Source organism: Lagenorhynchus albirostris, chromosome 11 (assembly GCF_949774975.1).
Source record: "Lagenorhynchus albirostris chromosome 11, mLagAlb1.1, whole genome shotgun sequence".
Lineage (NCBI taxonomy): Eukaryota > Metazoa > Chordata > Mammalia > Artiodactyla > Delphinidae > Lagenorhynchus > Lagenorhynchus albirostris.
Window position 1 is genome coordinate 59,804,600 of NC_083105.1, and position 17,662 is coordinate 59,822,261.

At 42.2% G+C, this 17,662-nt stretch overlaps 1 protein-coding gene across 7 annotated transcripts in view; it reads left to right on the forward strand.

Annotated features, from left to right (window-relative positions):
* Window positions 1–13,183, forward strand: part of CBX5 (chromobox 5) — a 31,986-nt gene extending 18,803 nt beyond the window's left edge. For 6 of the 7 annotated variants that reach the window (XM_060165996.1, XM_060165997.1, XM_060165995.1 and 3 more), the window contains 3 exons: window positions 2,872–3,058; window positions 6,088–6,188; window positions 7,845–13,183. In XM_060165996.1, coding sequence (XP_060021979.1) covers window positions 2,872–3,058; window positions 6,088–6,188; window positions 7,845–7,995 — 439 coding nt within the window. In that variant the 3' untranslated portion in view covers window positions 7,996–13,183. The remainder of the gene's footprint in view (window positions 1–2,871; window positions 3,059–6,087; window positions 6,189–7,844) is intronic. The other variant, XM_060166001.1, reaches the window with a different exon arrangement.
* Window positions 13,184–17,662: the final 4,479 nt, after the last annotated feature.

A 17,662-nucleotide genomic window follows, 5' to 3' on the forward strand; every position in this document is an offset into this window, starting at 1 on the left:
TACATACATAAAAGAGGAAAAGAAAAGGTTTAGGGTAGATGGATTAAACCTTTTTTTTTAGTATTTATTTTTTTTGGCTGTGTCGGGTCTTAGTTGGGGCATGCGGGTCTTTCATTGGGGTGCGTGCGCTTCTCTGTAGCTGTGGCGCATGGGCTCCAGAGCATGTGGGCTCTGTAGTTTGTGGCACGCGGGCTCTCTTGTTGAGGCGTGCGAGCTCAGTAGTTGTGGCGCACGGGCTTAGTTGCCCCGCAGCATGTGGGATCTTAGTTCCCCGACCACCACGGGTCGAACACGCGTCCCTGCATTGGAAGGCGGATTCTTTACCACTGGACCACCAAGGAAGTCCCAGATTAAACATTTGTCCTTACTTTGTCAGAAATATCCAGAGTTTATCATTAAAGACCGGAACAGATTGTGCCTCTTCAGCATTGTCTACAACTAAGTACCTACTGTTTACTAGGCAGTGGTCATATTCTACCTCATGTGTTCTCTTTAATTCTCATAACAGCCTTTAGAGGTATTTTCAGTTTACATATGAGGAAATTAGTTGTTTGCCAAAGATAACAGAACTGGTACGTGCTGAAACAAGGATCCAGCATCAGATTTCTTTGGCGCTAAAACCCAGATTCTTTATAAATTATACCATGCTATCTTTTGGGTGAAAATTGATTGATGTAGAAACAACAATACCAATATGGTAGGAAAAGGGATAATCTCATTAGAAGACTGGCTTTCCTTGCTAGCAACAGAGATTCTCTCCTACCTCTGCATCTGCTTACTTATTATGCTACAGTGTTGGCATGTCTCTTGATTTTCGTGCCTTAATTTCTCCTGGGATAGTAAACTTACATATACTGTGGATTTAGGAGAAAGTTATTGTATGAGGAAATTGTTTTGGTTTTTTTTTTTTTTTTTTTTTTTGCTGAAAGAAGAGCTATGAGGAAGAGGCTTTTCCGGTTTTGGCTCAAATGTTTTAGAAATAAATTTTGTTTCATTCTTAAGCTGTTTTTGCAGAAAGTTGAAGTCTAGAGTAAATATCTCAGATTTTCCCATCATTCTGCTACTTAGTTATTATGGCATGTGTTCAAACCATTCCAATTTAAAGCTGCCTTATTCAAAAAACAAAAACAATGAAGGATCTAAAATGAATGGTGCATAAACGTAAAAAAATTTTCCTCAGTCAATGAAGGGATTATAGAAACTGCTATGATATATTTACAGATATAGCTTAATGTAGCTAATTCTTACTATATAACCAAAAGAACCTCTGCCACTGGCTAGGAGTGAAGAGGATGCCTGGTCTAGTTTTTTCCGTGTAGAGACATTTCTTGCTTTGATTCCATAAACTGCAGATGGTAGTTGGTTTGCTTTTCTAAAACCTATGCTGGGGATACAGAGAACAACTTTGTGAATACCAACTATTTGTTTTCCTCATAGTAGGACTCCCTTGATCCAAGTTTAATTAGACACAATTTTTTTAATTTGGATTGTTTCTGCTTATTAATATAAAAATGTATTTTGAAAAATGTATACCTAGTAACGATAGGTTGAATCCAGAGCATTGAATTAATGCACTCCAAATTCCAGTTTTGAGTCTTTTCCTTTTTATGGTTCGTCTGTATTCTAATGATTTAAGCCCTTACTACCTCTTTTCTAATTATTTTAATCTTCTAATAACTTGTTGGCATTTCTTCAAAATATAAGTAACATATTTAAGACAGTATAAACTGGAGTGCATTTAGAATTAGGTTGTCTTCTCTTCAGCATTTGCATAGATGATTATATGTATGAAATCACATTATTTTGCCACTTACAAAGCAGAACTTATATTTGAGTGTTTAACAGCTTTATTGAGGTATAAGTTACATACCATAGGATTTATTTATTGAAAGTATAAAATTCAGTGATTTTTAGTAAATTTACAGAGTATGCAGCCATCAGCATGCTCCAGTTTTAGAACATTTCTGTAACCTCCCAGAATTCCCTTGAACCTAAATATTTGTATGTAATCCCAAGCCCTAGCCACAGGGAACCACTGTTCTGCTTTCTGTTTTTAAATTTGTCTTTTTCCTAGAGGTTTCATGTAAATGGAATCAGACAATGTATAGTCTTTTGCATCTGTTTCCTTTCACTTAGCATGTTCTTTATATATATACATATATATATATAAATTTATTTATTTTTGGCTGCGTTGGATCTTCGTTGCTATGTGCAGGCTTTCTCTAGTTGCGGTGAGGGGGGGCTACTCTTCCTTGTGGTGCGCAGGCCTCTCATTGCGGTGGCTTCTCTTGTTGCGGAGCACAGGCTCTAGGCGTGCAGGCTTCAGTAGTTGTGGCACGCAGGCTCAGTAATTGTGGCTCACGGGCTGTAGAGTGCGGGCTCAGTAGTTGTGGCGCACGAGCTTAGTTGCTCCACAGCCTGTGGAATCTTCCCAGACCAGGGCTCTAGCCTGTGTCCCCTGCATTGGCAGGCGTATTCCTAAGCACTGCGCCACCAGGGAAGCCCACTTAGCATGTTCTTGAGGTTCTTCCACGTTGTAGCATATATTAATATTGTGTTTCTTTTTGTTGCTAAATAGTATTCCATTGTCTGGATATACCACATTTTGTTTATCTATTCACCAATTGATAGACATTTGAATTGTTTTCTGTCTTTGGCTGTTAAAATGCTGCTATAAGTAATTGTGTGCAAGTTTTTTTTGTGGATATATTTTTTCTCTTGGTTAGATTCCTAGGATCAAATTTGTTATCTCCTTTAAGCCAAGGTTCTTTCCTTTTTGCCTACTTGTCGTCTTTAAAATAAAGGCATTGGATTCCCTCTCCTCCCCGCCCCCCTCATTTCTTTCCTTTTTTCTCCATTCTTTTTGCCCAGGGAGCACAATACTTGGGAACCCGAGAAAAACTTGGATTGCCCTGAGCTAATTTCTGAGTTTATGAAAAAGTATAAGAAGATGAAGGAAGGTGAAAATAACAAACCCAGGGAGAAGTCAGAAGGTAACAAGAGGAAATCCAATTTCTCAAACAGTGCTGATGATATCAAATCCAAAAAAAAGAGAGAGGTAAGCTTTATTTCTCCTTTTTCCCCCCGCAAACTATTATTCTGCCTCCCCCAATACCCCTCCTTCCAAAACAAGGGCATTATTTTGGTTATTTCTGTTCTAAGGATGGCCTGCAAGGTAAATTGTTGAACAAAAGAGCTTCCAGGGAGACATGTTGATCGACCACAGCGCCCCCTCCTGGATGAGTGAGAAACGTAATATGTGTTCGCTGAATTGCGTTAGGGTGGCAAAAATAAATCCCATAAAACGTTCAGCTACTCTGTGCCTTATCCAAGAATAAGTGGCTAATTATCTTAGAGAGGGAGAGTCTTTGGTGAATTTTTTTAAGGATATAAAGGAGCTTTTAAAAAGCTTCACTTTTCTTTTGTTCCAAAGGTAGCACTTACTTTCAACCCTTTATATTCTTTCGTTTTTTAATTAAGGTGAAATCCACATAAAATACAATTAACCATTTTAAAGTGAACAGTTCAGTGGCATGTATATTCTCTTTTTATCCTATTATATTTTTACATACTCCAAATAAATTAATTTTCATCTTCCTTTTGAATCTTTTTATTGTTCAGTTTGGAAAAGTGTGTTTATGAAATTTTGGTTTGATTCAGTTGCCTTAATTCTTCTGAATTTTAGCTCTCAAGTAACTAGCCATAAGCAGTTATTGCCTCTCTCCTTTTTTCGTCTATATCTTTTCCCTCTGGGCACACATATACACATACCCCACCCCTCAGCTTCCACTCCTTTCATTTATTTCAAGGTTGTGAAGCCTTTTGTGGTGAAGGATGTACTGTACCCTTAAAGTTTAATAAAATAAAAGCGTAAGTCTGCTTCTGAATCTTCTAGCATCACTGCCATAAGCATCCTTATTTATCTTCATTCTCCTTGGATACCCATCTTTCTAGAGCATCAGTTCTCAGCCCTGGCTGCACATTAGGGTCATGGCAGGGGACTGGGGGGTTGCTTCAAAAACCTCCAGTGCCCAAGATGCACCCCAGACCAATTAAATTCAGATTTCTGTGGGTCAGACCTAGGCATCAGTATTTTCTAGAGACTTAACACAAGTGATTCCTGGTCTCCCGAGGAAAGAAAATGGGAGACCAGCTTTCCAAAAAGAATTGAAATAAGAGTGAAAGATTGGAGGCTGCCAGTGGAAGTGGACTCTAGGTTTTTGTTTGTCTCCTTATTTGTTTCCCTAGTTAATTTTATGTTTTACAGTCTTATTTTCAAAACTGCCCTATTCTGGTGAGGTGTGTATATCATTGTGATACAGTGTACTGGTAAATAATTTGAGAATGCCTTCCCTTCTCTAAGGAGCTAGGACTTGTTTCTTTCCTTTTTTTTTAGCCCTTTGTATTCTGGCTCTTGTCATTTGATTCATTTTCTAGCTAAGTAAAAAGACCAAAAAATAACGCAGCATAAGACTTCTGTAGCTATTTGTGACATATAGTGTGTATTGGCTCAACCTAAGGCTTCTGTCCTTTTCAAAAGAAGCGACCTGGCTTTGAGACGCTGGCCAGTGCAGAGAGTTTTTTTCCTAGGCCAGGTTCTGTTGCTGCTGACCTTGAGAACCACCCCACGTGTCCCTTACATTGTAATGTTCATCTGGGGGCCCATAGCATTCTCAGCAGTGCTGGCGGCTGTCAGGTAGGCAGCTGGGAAGATAGGTGATTGTGTATCTTAAAGGTGCAGGAGGGGATTTCGTTTCTTTCTTTAGACCACTGCAGAAGAACTTTGTTAGCCGGCGTTATGCCTGATGTAAGATTACCGCCTGTGTAATGATTTTAGCATTTTCCTCACCTCGCTCCTTTTCAGCAGCTTGAACAGTTTTCTTCCCTTCCCTCCCTATGTGGCAAACTGTTTTCAGCCGCCAGCTACGATTTACGACTTGGTTTGTGCACCAGCATTCCAGCTGTGAGCAGCTGTGTGCACATCTGGGAATCTCCTCCCTTTCAGCACCCCCCAAAAGAGGCTATGCTTTTGAGTCTGTATGTCCCCTGATTCATGCATGGAATTTCCTTCCCAGTGTGGGTTCTGGTATCTTTGGGGACCACCTGGATGCTGAATGTATCTCTCAGAAGAAAGCAAGGTGAATGTCAGATCAAAGAGATTTTATCATGAAAATCAGACAGAGATTTCGTTCACTTAGGCAGTCTTTCTGAATCTTTTTTTGTGTTGCCACTAGATAAGTGGCATTATCCTCCATAATGAGGTTTTTAAAATTACCTGGTTTGTATAAAATTTCACCATTTTGCTCTCACCAGTGCCATCATACCTGAATCAGACCCTATGCTCCTTATCTAGATTGCAGTTTGACCAAGTTTGGATAATCCCCTAAGGATTTATCAGTTTGTTTTAAATCACTGTCCAGTTCTGCTCTCTAAAGCTGATGACCTATCTCCATCAGGAGGGGATAGGCACAGATCAGGGCCTCTTCCCCAAGTGTGTGGGTATTACAGTATGTGAGCTCTGAAAGAAACTTTCTATTTTATGGTAGTGCCTTGAATCATTCTTATCTCTGTTCTTTCATAAATATAGATGACTATGTGAAAAGAAGTATTAAAAATATTGGTCAGTGTTAGGTGAACTAAAAGTCTAGAAAATAAAGATTGAGAGGTGCTATATTTGAAGTTTATAAAATGAAAAAGGACTTAGTTCAGGTGGGCTTGTTTATCATCTCAGAAGCAACAGTTTAGGGGTAGTCTGTTTATCATATCAAGATTAGATTAGGGGATTAGAGAAGTTACTAGATGATGACTCCAGAATATTTTAAGGGATATTACGCAGTTTTAGGGACCACTCCTAACCCTTTGAAGGAATACTTGAAGGACAACTGCATCTTCCTGCAAAAATATCTTTTAGCATCATTGTCACTGGCTGACCCAGTATTGTATTTAAGTTCTAAGAACTTTATGAATTGGGTGACAAAAATGGTGTCCGGTGATATTAACTTAGGTTGTGCTTTGTTGAGCTGAGAAATGGGGAGGTTTTTTACTCTTATCTCCAAGCTGTAACCTTTCTTCATCTTCTGTTTATAGCAGAGCAATGATATCGCTCGGGGCTTTGAGAGAGGATTGGAACCAGAAAAGATCATTGGGGCGACAGATTCCTGTGGCGATTTAATGTTCCTAATGAAATGGTGAGAGACATTGGGCCTCACTCTGCGATTGTGTTTCCTTACCAGTGGCTTGAGTTCGTATGGAAGATAGGGAGGGAAGACGGAGTATTCCCCAACTAAGAATTTTGGTCGTCAGTGATCTAAATTGTTAACTGATACCAACTGTCAGTATTAAATGGGAATTATGGTTCAGAATGGATTTAAGACATTGTAAAGCTTTGGTATGAAGCCTAATTATATTAGCCCACATACCAGAGAATGGTAGAATTGAGGTAGGAAGCAATATAAATGTGACCTAACCGTTTATTTACACAGTTCTGAATCATTTACCGTCACACCATGAGCCTGTGGCCATGGGATAGGAGTTGAGTGAGGCTTTCTGCCATCGTTGAAGACCAAGACCACTGAATAATGTCTAAAAGAGAAAAATAATCTTAAAGAAAAGCATTAAAAATAACACTGGCCAAAGCACAAGTTATTTCATCCGGTAGAGGGAATGGCTCTTAAAGGAAAGTGTGGTTACTTCCCTTCAGTTTGGTTTCTTAAAGACAAAGTGATTTATGGTGTGGCCCTCACTACCTCTCTGTTTCCAAGTGTTCTGGGCTTGTGATTTAAGTTTGGTCTCTAAATAGAGGGTTCGTGCTACAGTGCCACAAAGGAAGCTAATTACATTAAAAGTTGTATAGTCAAGAGGTTTAATATTTTATCTGATCGAAATTTTGCTGGTAAATTACCCAGAAGTCTATATTTAAAGAATCACTATACTCTCTCTGAAGTAAGGAGCTGTATTGACTGCTTTTCCCACTCAGCCATATATGGGACTTACGACTTACATTCACATATTAACTAGCTTTTTCGACCACTGTCCAAATTTGGGTAGCTGCTCTGAGCTGTGTGTTTTCCCCCATCTCTTCTCATCCATAATGCTCACCTCTATGAATTCAACATCTCTGTCTTCTAGAGAAGGAGTTAGTTGTCTTTGCTCACATCTCAGTGGAATTTTAATTTAAAATATTTTTTTTCTTGTTTTGGGATCCTGGTTAGTTAAGGAACTTGCTAGATTTTTTTGTTATACCGGAGAGTAGAGCATGTGTAACTTGGGTACTTGAAATTTGCAGCTAATTCCTACATTTCATTTTAGTGACTAGATTTTACATTCTTTGATGACTTAAATTTCTGTTTTCTTATTGTTCCAATCCACAGTTCTGACCAAAAGGATGAGTGTTTAAAAAGGCCACAAGATGGGGGTTAGGACCGTTTCACGATCCAGATGATGCAGAAACTGGATTGAGCAATTTGTGCATAATCAATAGGGCTGAATGTAGGCTTGATCGTGTGTGCATTCACATGCTCGTACACACAAATAAAAATTATGGAGCAGAATTTATATAGTAGTTTAGTTTTCAGCCTTTTGTTGAAGCCTGCTGTTTTCGATCTATTCTAGCTGCAGACTTCTGTTTCTTTCTGATGTAGTGGTTAAATGATATTTACTGACAGTTTGATTCATTTACTTAAATTTCTCCTTGAAAGTGTGGAACTGTTAGGATCCTTTTCCCTTTGAAATCAAGATGGAGAGGAAATAAAGTCAGCTAAATCATAATTTAATAACATAAATCTATGTTTGGACAGACTCTCGCTCTTCCTCTCGTTCTGAAGTCTCATATTCTTTCTCTCCAGGAAAGACACAGATGAAGCAGACCTGGTTCTTGCAAAAGAAGCTAATGTTAAATGTCCACAAATTGTGATAGCATTTTATGAAGAGAGACTGACGTGGCACGCATATCCTGAGGATGCGGAAAACAAAGAGAAAGAAACAGCAAAGAGCTAAAGGAGGGGGTGGTCTCTGCCATTTCTCTTTGTACATAATACATTCACCTCCCTGCCTCCTCTCCCTCTACCCACCCCCTTCTATCCTAAACACATCCATAAAAAATGTGCTTATCACTGTGCTCCACAGGAGAAATGTCGGTATTGGTTCTCTTGTAACATAACTGACGGTCTGATTCATGATAGGTGTCTCTCTGTGAAGACCAGGCATTTACATACTGTGTGTAATTCTCACCAGTTTTTCCTTTGCCCTGCTCTCTTCCTTCTGCTCCCCTGTGACCTCAAGATGAGTTATAACTTTTTAATCACCTTAGAGTCTTGATCTTTTCAGGGTTGGTCGCTTTTTAGTGGGGGATTTTGCTATAATGATGATGAATTTTAGTTTCTTTCTTTGGCTGTTGGAACATGTTGATGACCAGCTAGCCTTTGTTTTGAGATGTTGGGTTGGAAAAGATGTTGCCCATCTTTTTAAAAAGCCAGTAGCAACTGCCTACGTGTTGGGGCTTCCCCAGCCTCATTCAGCTGTACCCAGGAGAATACAGGGTTCCTCGTGTGGTCTTCTGGGCCACCCTCTGTTGTTCATCCTCACCCATCCTCCCAGAATAGCTCCATCCTTTGGAGGGCTTGAAATTTTACATTCAGATTTGTCAAGGCACTCCTTTTAGCCCCAGGACTTTTGGCCTTGTCTCCCAGCGATCCCTGATTCTGCTTCTGCAAGTTGGTGTAGGCTGTCATAAAATGACAAGATTATGGACTGTGGAGATTTGTAGCTATTAGTACATGAGGATGACGGGGTAGGGTACAATTGTCTTTATGATCACATATGGTATATATGTATTATTTCCTTCCATCCCTCCCATTTGGATTATCTATTTATGTAGGTGTGAGTGACTGCCTGGTGCTTGCTTGTGCCAAGGTGCTAGGCACCCTCCAGCCCTGCCAACTTTTGTGGCCTCCCAAAGCATTCCTGTTACCAAAGAGGCTTCAAACCTGACCCTCACTTCTCAGTGGACCCAAGTTTCCCTCCATGCCATTATTTTCAGTGGGGAATTCTTAGAGGGGAGCCATTGGCCACAGTATCAATTTTAAGTATTCATAGTGTTTATAATCATAAATGTCCTGCTTTGATGACTCCTGGATTTGCCACCAAGAGTCCCCAAAGTATTAACGCTCTTCCCTTTCTCCATCCTCAAACTCTTAGTTGTATCTTTTTTTTTTTTTAGATGCATTTCCATGGAAGACCATCAACCTCAGAGAGTGACAGGCCCCGGCAGTAGCATGTTGACACAACCTCTTCCTACTCAGCAAAATACTTCCCTTTTGGCTTCTTCCTGCTTTACCATTATATTGAGAGATTATTTTTCTGATTATATCCTCTGCCTTTGTTCCCCAAGAAACACCCTGCTTCTCGTTACCCTTTTTTTCTTGTAGTTGAAGGGGGCTAGAGAATCAAGACTAAAAGTAAAGAAATAGCAGGGTTTTGAGCATCCTTGTCCCAGCCCAAAGCTGAGGAGATAAGAATAAATGCTTGAAATAGCCTTAACTCTAGAGTTCACCAGCCATTGAGGTTTTTGTGGTTGCTTTTGATTTTTAAAACATATATAGCTGTCTGGCCAGGAGCATTCAACCATTTCTAGATTATTCAGAGTAACGAGGGGAATGGAGAGATTGCTCCAGTCCACAGATGAGCCGAATAATATGCAAATCATATACCCATTCATAGCATTTGTTAACATTGCTTCCCTGCTCAGCTGCTGATTGAATTCTGTGTGGTTGTATAAATTATGTCAAAAATTATACTGCACGGTTGAGAAGACAGCTGTTGCTGCAGTGACATGACAGACTGGAACAATGAAGCTTTTGGTTTCAGCCATCCAGGAAAATCCTTCTGAATGGTAATGTGATTGGGTGAGAACGCATAACCCATACCTCAGGTGGGTAGGGGTTTTATCTCCATCTTCCTTAACTCTGAAGGAATTAAAGGCCTGGGTCAAGTGCTGGATAGTTGACAGTTGTTAGTACTTAATCTGATGGGCATCTGAAAGAAAGGATAGTCAGAAAAGAGATTTTTCATACAAGTAGCTAAGGATATCAATTAGGGTATACCAGAATAGGACAGAAGTAGGCCAGAGCCACAGAGGAGGTAATCCGGGTCTCTTAAGTTGGCAGGTGGAGAAAATGATAGCTTATCCATGTAGCCAGAGTGTGTCTCCCAGGAGCAGTGGGTATGTAAGCAAAGTACAGTGACCATATTTTTAGAGCCCAAATCTAGCCTGTGGACAAAGAACACAACCGAATTATTTGGTACTAAGACTGGTCTTGAGAAACGTGGGACACATGGTTGCCAGGGTTGTAGGTAATACGTAAGGCATTCATCAAAATCAGATTTCTTTTAACAAAAAACCCCCAGTATCGTCTACTACTCATCACCCCAGTCTTCGCTCCATTCCTTTTTCTGTCCACAGTTTACTGAATCATGGTCTTGTACTGAGTGCTGCCCAAACAACTTGTTCTCTCCCTGCCTACCCACTGCTACTTCTGTAGGAACAGAGGGAGCCAGAGGCCAATACAGATATCAGCCCTCAGCAGAAAGGGGACGGATGCTTGCCTGTTCTTCTGGCATTTGTTAGTGTTGAGTAGCTGTCCAGGCCCTTGGAGGATTGCAGCCTCAAAGAGAAACCTGCTTTCATGGGGCTTTCTCCTCTCAGAAGAGTCAGTGGCCCTGGGCTAAATAAGCACTCTTAAACATCTAGGTCTCAGGTGCTCAAAGTATATTTTTCTTATGTTAAGTCCTCTTTCAAAACATCTTTCTAATGCTGAATTTTTTCTTGAAATCAGCATTCAAGGATTTCTCTTTCCAGAGAATGTAGCAGAGCTTTGACCAGCAGAGTCTACCAAGGTCAGCATAGCTGCTTTTCTGAGCCCTGGGCTGGGCGGATCCCCTCACATTAAGATCAGCTGTTAGAGAACGTCAGCCCTGATGGAAGCATCCATTTTTAACCTGGAGAGAGCCGTATCATTTTTCCTCCTGCAGTCCGGTTTTCATCTGCTCAAGGGAGCATTTGGACCTGTGGTGTTCCTTAATGCTCGAAAGTCTATGGTATGGTCCTTGGCTGGCCCCCAGCTGTATATCCGTACTACTTTTTTTTGTTGAAGAAAAGTTGGTCTTTTTCCTGTAGTTCCTGCAGTTTTAGGTTCTTCTTAACTCTTCGTACTTGTGCTGTAGCCTCCCTGCAATCCAATTTCCTTATCTTTAGGCCAAATCCTTTGGCCTCAGGGAAGGTGCCTGTGATTTTCATCTTGTGGTTTTGTCTGATCTGTGTGTAGCCCAGCTTACCTAAGGTACAGTGAGGGATCCGTGTTTGGGCTGGGGAGGGATTGTTTTTGCCTTTAGGGGTTCAAATTTGAGGGCCTACCTAAAATAAGTTCGCAGTGACCTGAGAACTTCAGGAAGGGTTATATCATTAGATTTGAAATGTGGAAATGGTTTCTCACAAATTAGGTCAAAGGAAAAGCTCATTTTGCACCCATGACTCCATCCTTTTGGTTTAGGTTTTCAGAGTGTTGAGATCTGTACCTTTGTAATTAGACCACCAAGCAAGCATACCTGTGTCAGGTCAGAGAGAGAAAAGGTCTGGACCCAGTGTATTTGTTTCATTTTGGCTTTACCACTAATCATAAAAGTTTTCAAAAATAGAGATGTTACCAGCCTTGCCCCCAAGAGCACATGCTCGGAATTGCCTGCCCCCCAACTAATCATGGTGGATTTCTATTGAGCCATCCACATTCCGGCCACCTTAGTGTACATCAACATGCATTTCATTCAACGGACGTTTTTTGGCCCTGGGGATACCAAGTTCAAACAGATGCAGTCCCTGACCTCAAAGAATTTTCATACAGGTGTGGGATGAACGACTACCAGTTCATTGTAGTAAGTGCTACAAATGGGCACACATTTTATATTTGAGGGCAGAGACAACTGACTGGTTGGTATAGTTTGTGGCCCTAAAGTAGGAGGGTGACAACTGGTTCTTGTGTAGAAAAGACGTGATCTTGGGTGAATTGAACTAACTGGCCATAGGTGGACCACAACAAAGGGTTGTTTTATTCCAGAAAATAAAGATAACAGGTTTGGTTAGAAATGCTACTGCAAGAGAAAGGTGAGTGGAGGTTGAGAACCCCTGGCTTCAGTCCCTATTTGAGGCTCTTTGCCAAAGTATTTAAAGGTAGTTAATCCTTGCTTGTGGAAGGTATTAACTATGTTGCAGATCCAGTTACGTGTTGTTGCTGTATTGTGGGTTCTGTAAAATGTATTCCTTATGGATACTTCATCAGTGTTGCTCACACCTTTTTCAGTTTCTCATCCCTTTTGAAGGAATTAACATGAGGCTGGCTTGAAGCCTAAAACAGGGACATGCTTTCCAATGATAGAAGATTTGCCAAGAAGAAAAAAAAAGGCTTGGGGCACATCTGGTAACACCTGGGCATCTGTTCTGGGCAGTGTGGTTTTATTTAACACCTCAAGATGGGGATTTCTAAGCAGAGACTTGTGGCACTTATGTGGAAACCTCTCCCAGAAATACACATGACCCAGAGTTTCGGATTTAATCAGCCTAGGGAGGTCCAGGGTGAGGCCTAGCCCTGTGAAGAAACAGTCTGGCCTTAAGAAATGTCCTAGTTCTGACCATGTGATCACAGGAAAAATGCTACTTTGCCTGCATAATTGAGAGTTGGATAATTGAAAGTTGACTCAAGTGTGAAGGTTCCTTGGATAGCTTCATAAAAATTCTAGTTTCTTTTTGCTTGCGCTGGATTTCTTGGATTTTAAACTACCTCATCTCGTCTTTTTAGAGTTACTTCAGGCTTGTCGTTGCCACTTTAACATCATGCTTGACTGTGGTGGTTTTCTAAGATGGAATGTTTCCTATTCGTTGAGAGCGTGTTTTCTTGCTTTTTATCCTGGTCCTCATTTCACCTAACATCATCACATGTTGCTCCTCTGTCAGAGAAATATTTTAAGATAGTTTAAAATCTTGGTTCATGGGAAGAAAGAGACCCTCCAATGCTATATTTGTTTCTGAGGTCAGTGAGAGAAGGAGTTAAAACAAGGTGGTGGGGGAAGGGACAGAACCTGCACTGGAGGCAGCCGACAGGGGAAGAACCATTAATTAAAACAATTTCAAAGTCAACTGATTGTGATCATTAATGTCACAATAGATCAAAACCTAATTATCACTGCCTAGGTAAGAGCCATCAGTATTAATCAGAAAATCTAATAGGAAACTATTATCAAGAAATTAGGCCAAATTGAATGCAATGAAGTTCTTGCCATTCTCTCTCCTCTCCTTTTTTTCTTTTTTCTTTTTTTTTTAATTTGGCGATGTCCCCTGGCATTGCCAGGTGTGACCCTCACAGTTGACCCAGGCCCCAGTGGCCAGTTTGTCATGATTTCTGAGAAATTCCAACACAGACTGAATCTGAACTGTCACTGCTGCTTTAATCAGTCTTGAACTTTCTCATCACCTGGTCTCGCCCAATGTGATCAGCCATCAATGAAAAAAGGTTTATATTTAGGTCTTGGAACGGTTGGTCCTTCCTGGAACTAGAGCATCCCTGGTGAACATTATACTGTGTGTGTTGATTAATCATTCTTCGAGCTCCTGAGGTACGTAGGGTCCTGTTGCTCTGGCTACTGCAAGTAGGTATGGAGGAAAGGAGGGGCTTCCTGCCTGGAGATCCTTCCAGAAGACCTTAGAAGATAGAGTTTCATCATGTCACAGCCCTTTTAAGGCTCGAGTCACTGTTTTGCAGTTTCCAGGAGCTTTAGGATTTGATTCTAAACCAGGACTGTCTGTGGTTTTAAGTTTTTTTCCCCTTCGTTTTAGGGTAAGGGTCATAGTGATTTCTCCCAGAATCCAGTGTAAATCCAAAGGAGGGGGGAACATGTTTTTTCTTTTGCCTTTCTTTTGTTAAAGACTTATGCCTCTGACAGGAGGTAAGAATATGACAGGTGTCTTCTGACTAGTTATAGAGATCACTTTATACCCTCTCCCTGAATGGAAGAATAAGTGTCACCATCTATATCCTTAACTGTTTTTGAAGATACTGCAATTCCTGAGGTTGAGCTGAGGCAGAAAGATTGGAAAGATGCTGGCCCTGGGTATTGTGGGGAGGGATGAGTAGCAGCAGGGGGTGTTTGGTGGTGCTAGGGTTCCTAGCTTAGCCTGTAGAGAATGTTGCTGCTGCCACCGCAGTGGCTGGCCTTTCCCCACCAACCTTGGAGCTCAGAGCACTACCCAGACCACCTCTGAGGAAGTTGTTCTTAGCTTTCTGCTTGAGTGTGGTCTTACTTCACTCTGAATTTTAGGAATTTGGGTTACTCGGTATAGAACTTTGAGAAATTGGTGTGACTTAGTCCTTCAGCTCTTAAGGTAAAGTGAGTATTTCTTTACAAAAGAATTCATGTTCTGGGCTTCCCTGGTGGCGCAGTGGTTGGGAGTCTGCCTGCCGATGCAGGGGACGCGGGTTTGTGCCCCGGTCCGGGAGGATCCCACATGCTGCGGAGCGGCTGGGCCCGTGAGCCATGGCCGCTGAGCCTGCGCGTCTGGAGCCTGTGCTCTGCGACGGGAGGGGCCGCAGCAGTGAGAGGCCCGCGTACCGCAAAAAAAAAAAAAAAAAAAAAAGAATTCATGCCCTTAATGTTTAAACTGTAATTTTATTTTCAAGACACCCATTAACACATGACTTTCAGAAGCAACTTCTTTCTTCAAGGTTCCTTGCGTTGTGCTAGATAAATAATGGGCCATCAGTTAATACTTGTGGGTTGATTGAGTTCATCTGGTTTGCAGGGTGAGGTGTGCTACTGGCTTCCTTTTGCTCCCAAGTGCACTCTTAAGATGTAAAATGCTCCGGGGATGGACAAGAATTGAGTGGATGCTGACTATGGTGCCAACCTCCTCAACTGATACATAATGGCTGACCTTGGGCAAGTCACTCCTTTCAATGCCTCAGTTCCCCATCTGTCAAATGGGGATAATAATACTGACCTACCTCACAGGGGTGTTGTGAGGCATTGTAAATCAAAGTTGCTAGAATACTTTAGGGTCCTCGACGGAGGATGCCCTGAGCCGAGGTCTAGGCCTGCCATAGGCTTTTGTCCTCACTGAGCTGTCCCAAGGTTGGAACTACTTAGTGACCTTGGCAAATTCTCTGCCCCCCACCCCTCATCAAAGCTGCTAGTTCAGATGTTAACAGTGTTTCCATGAATGTTGAAGTCCTAATAGTGCAGACTTAACTTAGGATGTTACGGGGGAAAGCACTTAGTCTATTTTATGTCTTGCATCCACAAAGAGAGGCTGTTTGAGACCTAAGAGCATTGGATTAGGCAATCAGGGATGCTGCTGCTGCTTTCTCTGCTGGTTGGGAATTAAGGTCCCATACCCCATGGGCTTGGGACAGACTTGGGTTGTCTCGGGAGCAGAGCACACACAGTGGGTTTGATTTATATCTTGGCTTGCTGCTCCCTGAACCGATCCCAGGACGGCTGGGTCACTTCACCCCTTCGTGGTATCTGTACCCGAGCCTTTGCCTCCCCGTAGGAACCAGCTGGTTCAATAAGCATAACCACTTCTTCCATCCCCCACCAAAAAAGAGCCACATCTTGGAAAATTGTTTTTCTAGAGATAAGCTTAACACTCAGAATTGGGCAGTGATGCTCCTGAAAGCTTCATCCAGTTCACTGTATTCAGCATCTGTCATCTCTTTCTCGGTGTCCACTGTCTGAACCTGACTGACCTTTCTTCCCTCTGGTTTGGGAAAGCTTTGGACACTTTGTATTTGCCCAGGTGTGGGCCCAAGAACCTTGCTCTCCGTCTCAGTTCAGGGGCTCAGCTGGCTCCTCTCCCCAACAGGGCTCTTTCTCCTTTCCCTCTCCTTGCCCCTAGATGTGTAACCCCTGAAAAAGCACAAGGTCCTGGCCCCTTGCTGCGGTCACATTCTGGTTCTCAGTGTTTAGTGGACTCTGCTCCTCTGTTGACTGCACTGGCGGCACCAGGCGGTTCTGTGGAGTCCTGGAGGATGGAGAGAGCACGGTCTGCCATCCTGCCAAGTAGCCAGGAGTTGATTTGCCCACGGCCACAGGCCTTCTCACCCCTTCCCACAGGATGGGATCTGAGAGATTCCAGAGGCTGGGTTTCTTTCAGCACTCGGTACCATCCTGAGTAGCAAAACAGATCACACTTTGTAGCCAGATTTCTGAATGGAAAAATGGGAAATTGAATTCTCTATGGACCTTTTTGGTTTGTGGGGGAGTTTTGGTTGTGTTTCTGGGTTTTATTTCAGCCAAACATGTCTGCTTTTGATTTTTTTTTTTTAGGATAAGTGATATATATATATATATGTTCGCCTTTTAAATGTAAATGTTTAAAAGTAGGCAATTTATGTGTTTCCACAACTGACATCTGATGCAGACCTCATTCTCTCCCCCTCTTCCACTCTCCTCTTTTCCCTCTTTTCATACTCTTGTATTGGTTCTAATAAATGGTTGCTTTTCAAATACGGATACTGAGTGGTGGTTTCCAAAGTCTGGGTCTTACACTCTCGTTAATCTGGGCCCTAAATGTCATCCAGTGGCTGCGCATGCGTTTGTGACGGAGCTGGGAGGCTTGGAGAGCAAGGGCTTTTTTCTAAGGATTGTCGGTCTCTGACTTTGCGCAAGATAGCCACAGGGTGGCGCAAGCCTGAGGGCATAAGAGAACGTGTATCCTGTTCCCTGCTCCTTCCGGTAACCCCTTCAGACTGTACGCCTTCCTGGTCTTGGAGCTGGTGTCTCCTCGAAATGGCTCAGAGAATAAACTAACCCTTAGGAACCCAGGGGACCCCTAGAAAAGTCAGCCCCTGGTTATTAGAATTTGTGGAAAACCACATGGACAAACAATCTGAATCAGGTTTGAAAATCCCAATACATGTGAATTATGTTTATGAGCTGTTACGCTTTTGATTTGATTTTGATTTCACAAATACCAAAGAAACGGAGGATCTAATGACTGTGGGTCATGGTGGGGGCAGTTGGAGGTTGGATTAGGAAGGAAAAAGAGTGTGTGGATAGTCAAGCATTTATTGGGTGATACAAGCCTGATGCCGTTCTGAATCTAATGGATACGTGGGCAAAAACTCACAGAGGAGTGAGAAGTGAAGACGGAGGGATCCCAGAACCCAGACATCCTCCCGGGAGGCACCTCCGCTCGTTTTCCACCATCTCTTATCTGCAATTCTCCCTCTTGTTTTCCCTTCTTGCTGCTGAGTTATAGGGTCTCCCCAGTCTAATCTCGTAAAGTCTTATGAAGACATCTGTAGGTTGGCTAGTTTAATGGTCCATGACCCTATAAACATGGGACAGGAGAGCCATTTGGTCCACTTCAGAGCCAGACCTTTCTGAACGTTATTTATTTCCTAACTGAAGGCTGGGACTGCTCACCCCCTTCCCTTTCCATCTTTTTCTAGTCCTCTCACCATTGTGCCACTTTGCGTTGGGCTCATCAGGAAGCACGACTCTGGGGTTTTGACACCCACTCCCACTCCTAAGCAACTGTGTCTTGGTTTTTGTTTCCCTCTGACGTGTCAGGGGGTACGCCTGCCTGGCCGTCACTCAGATGAGCTCTGCACTGCTC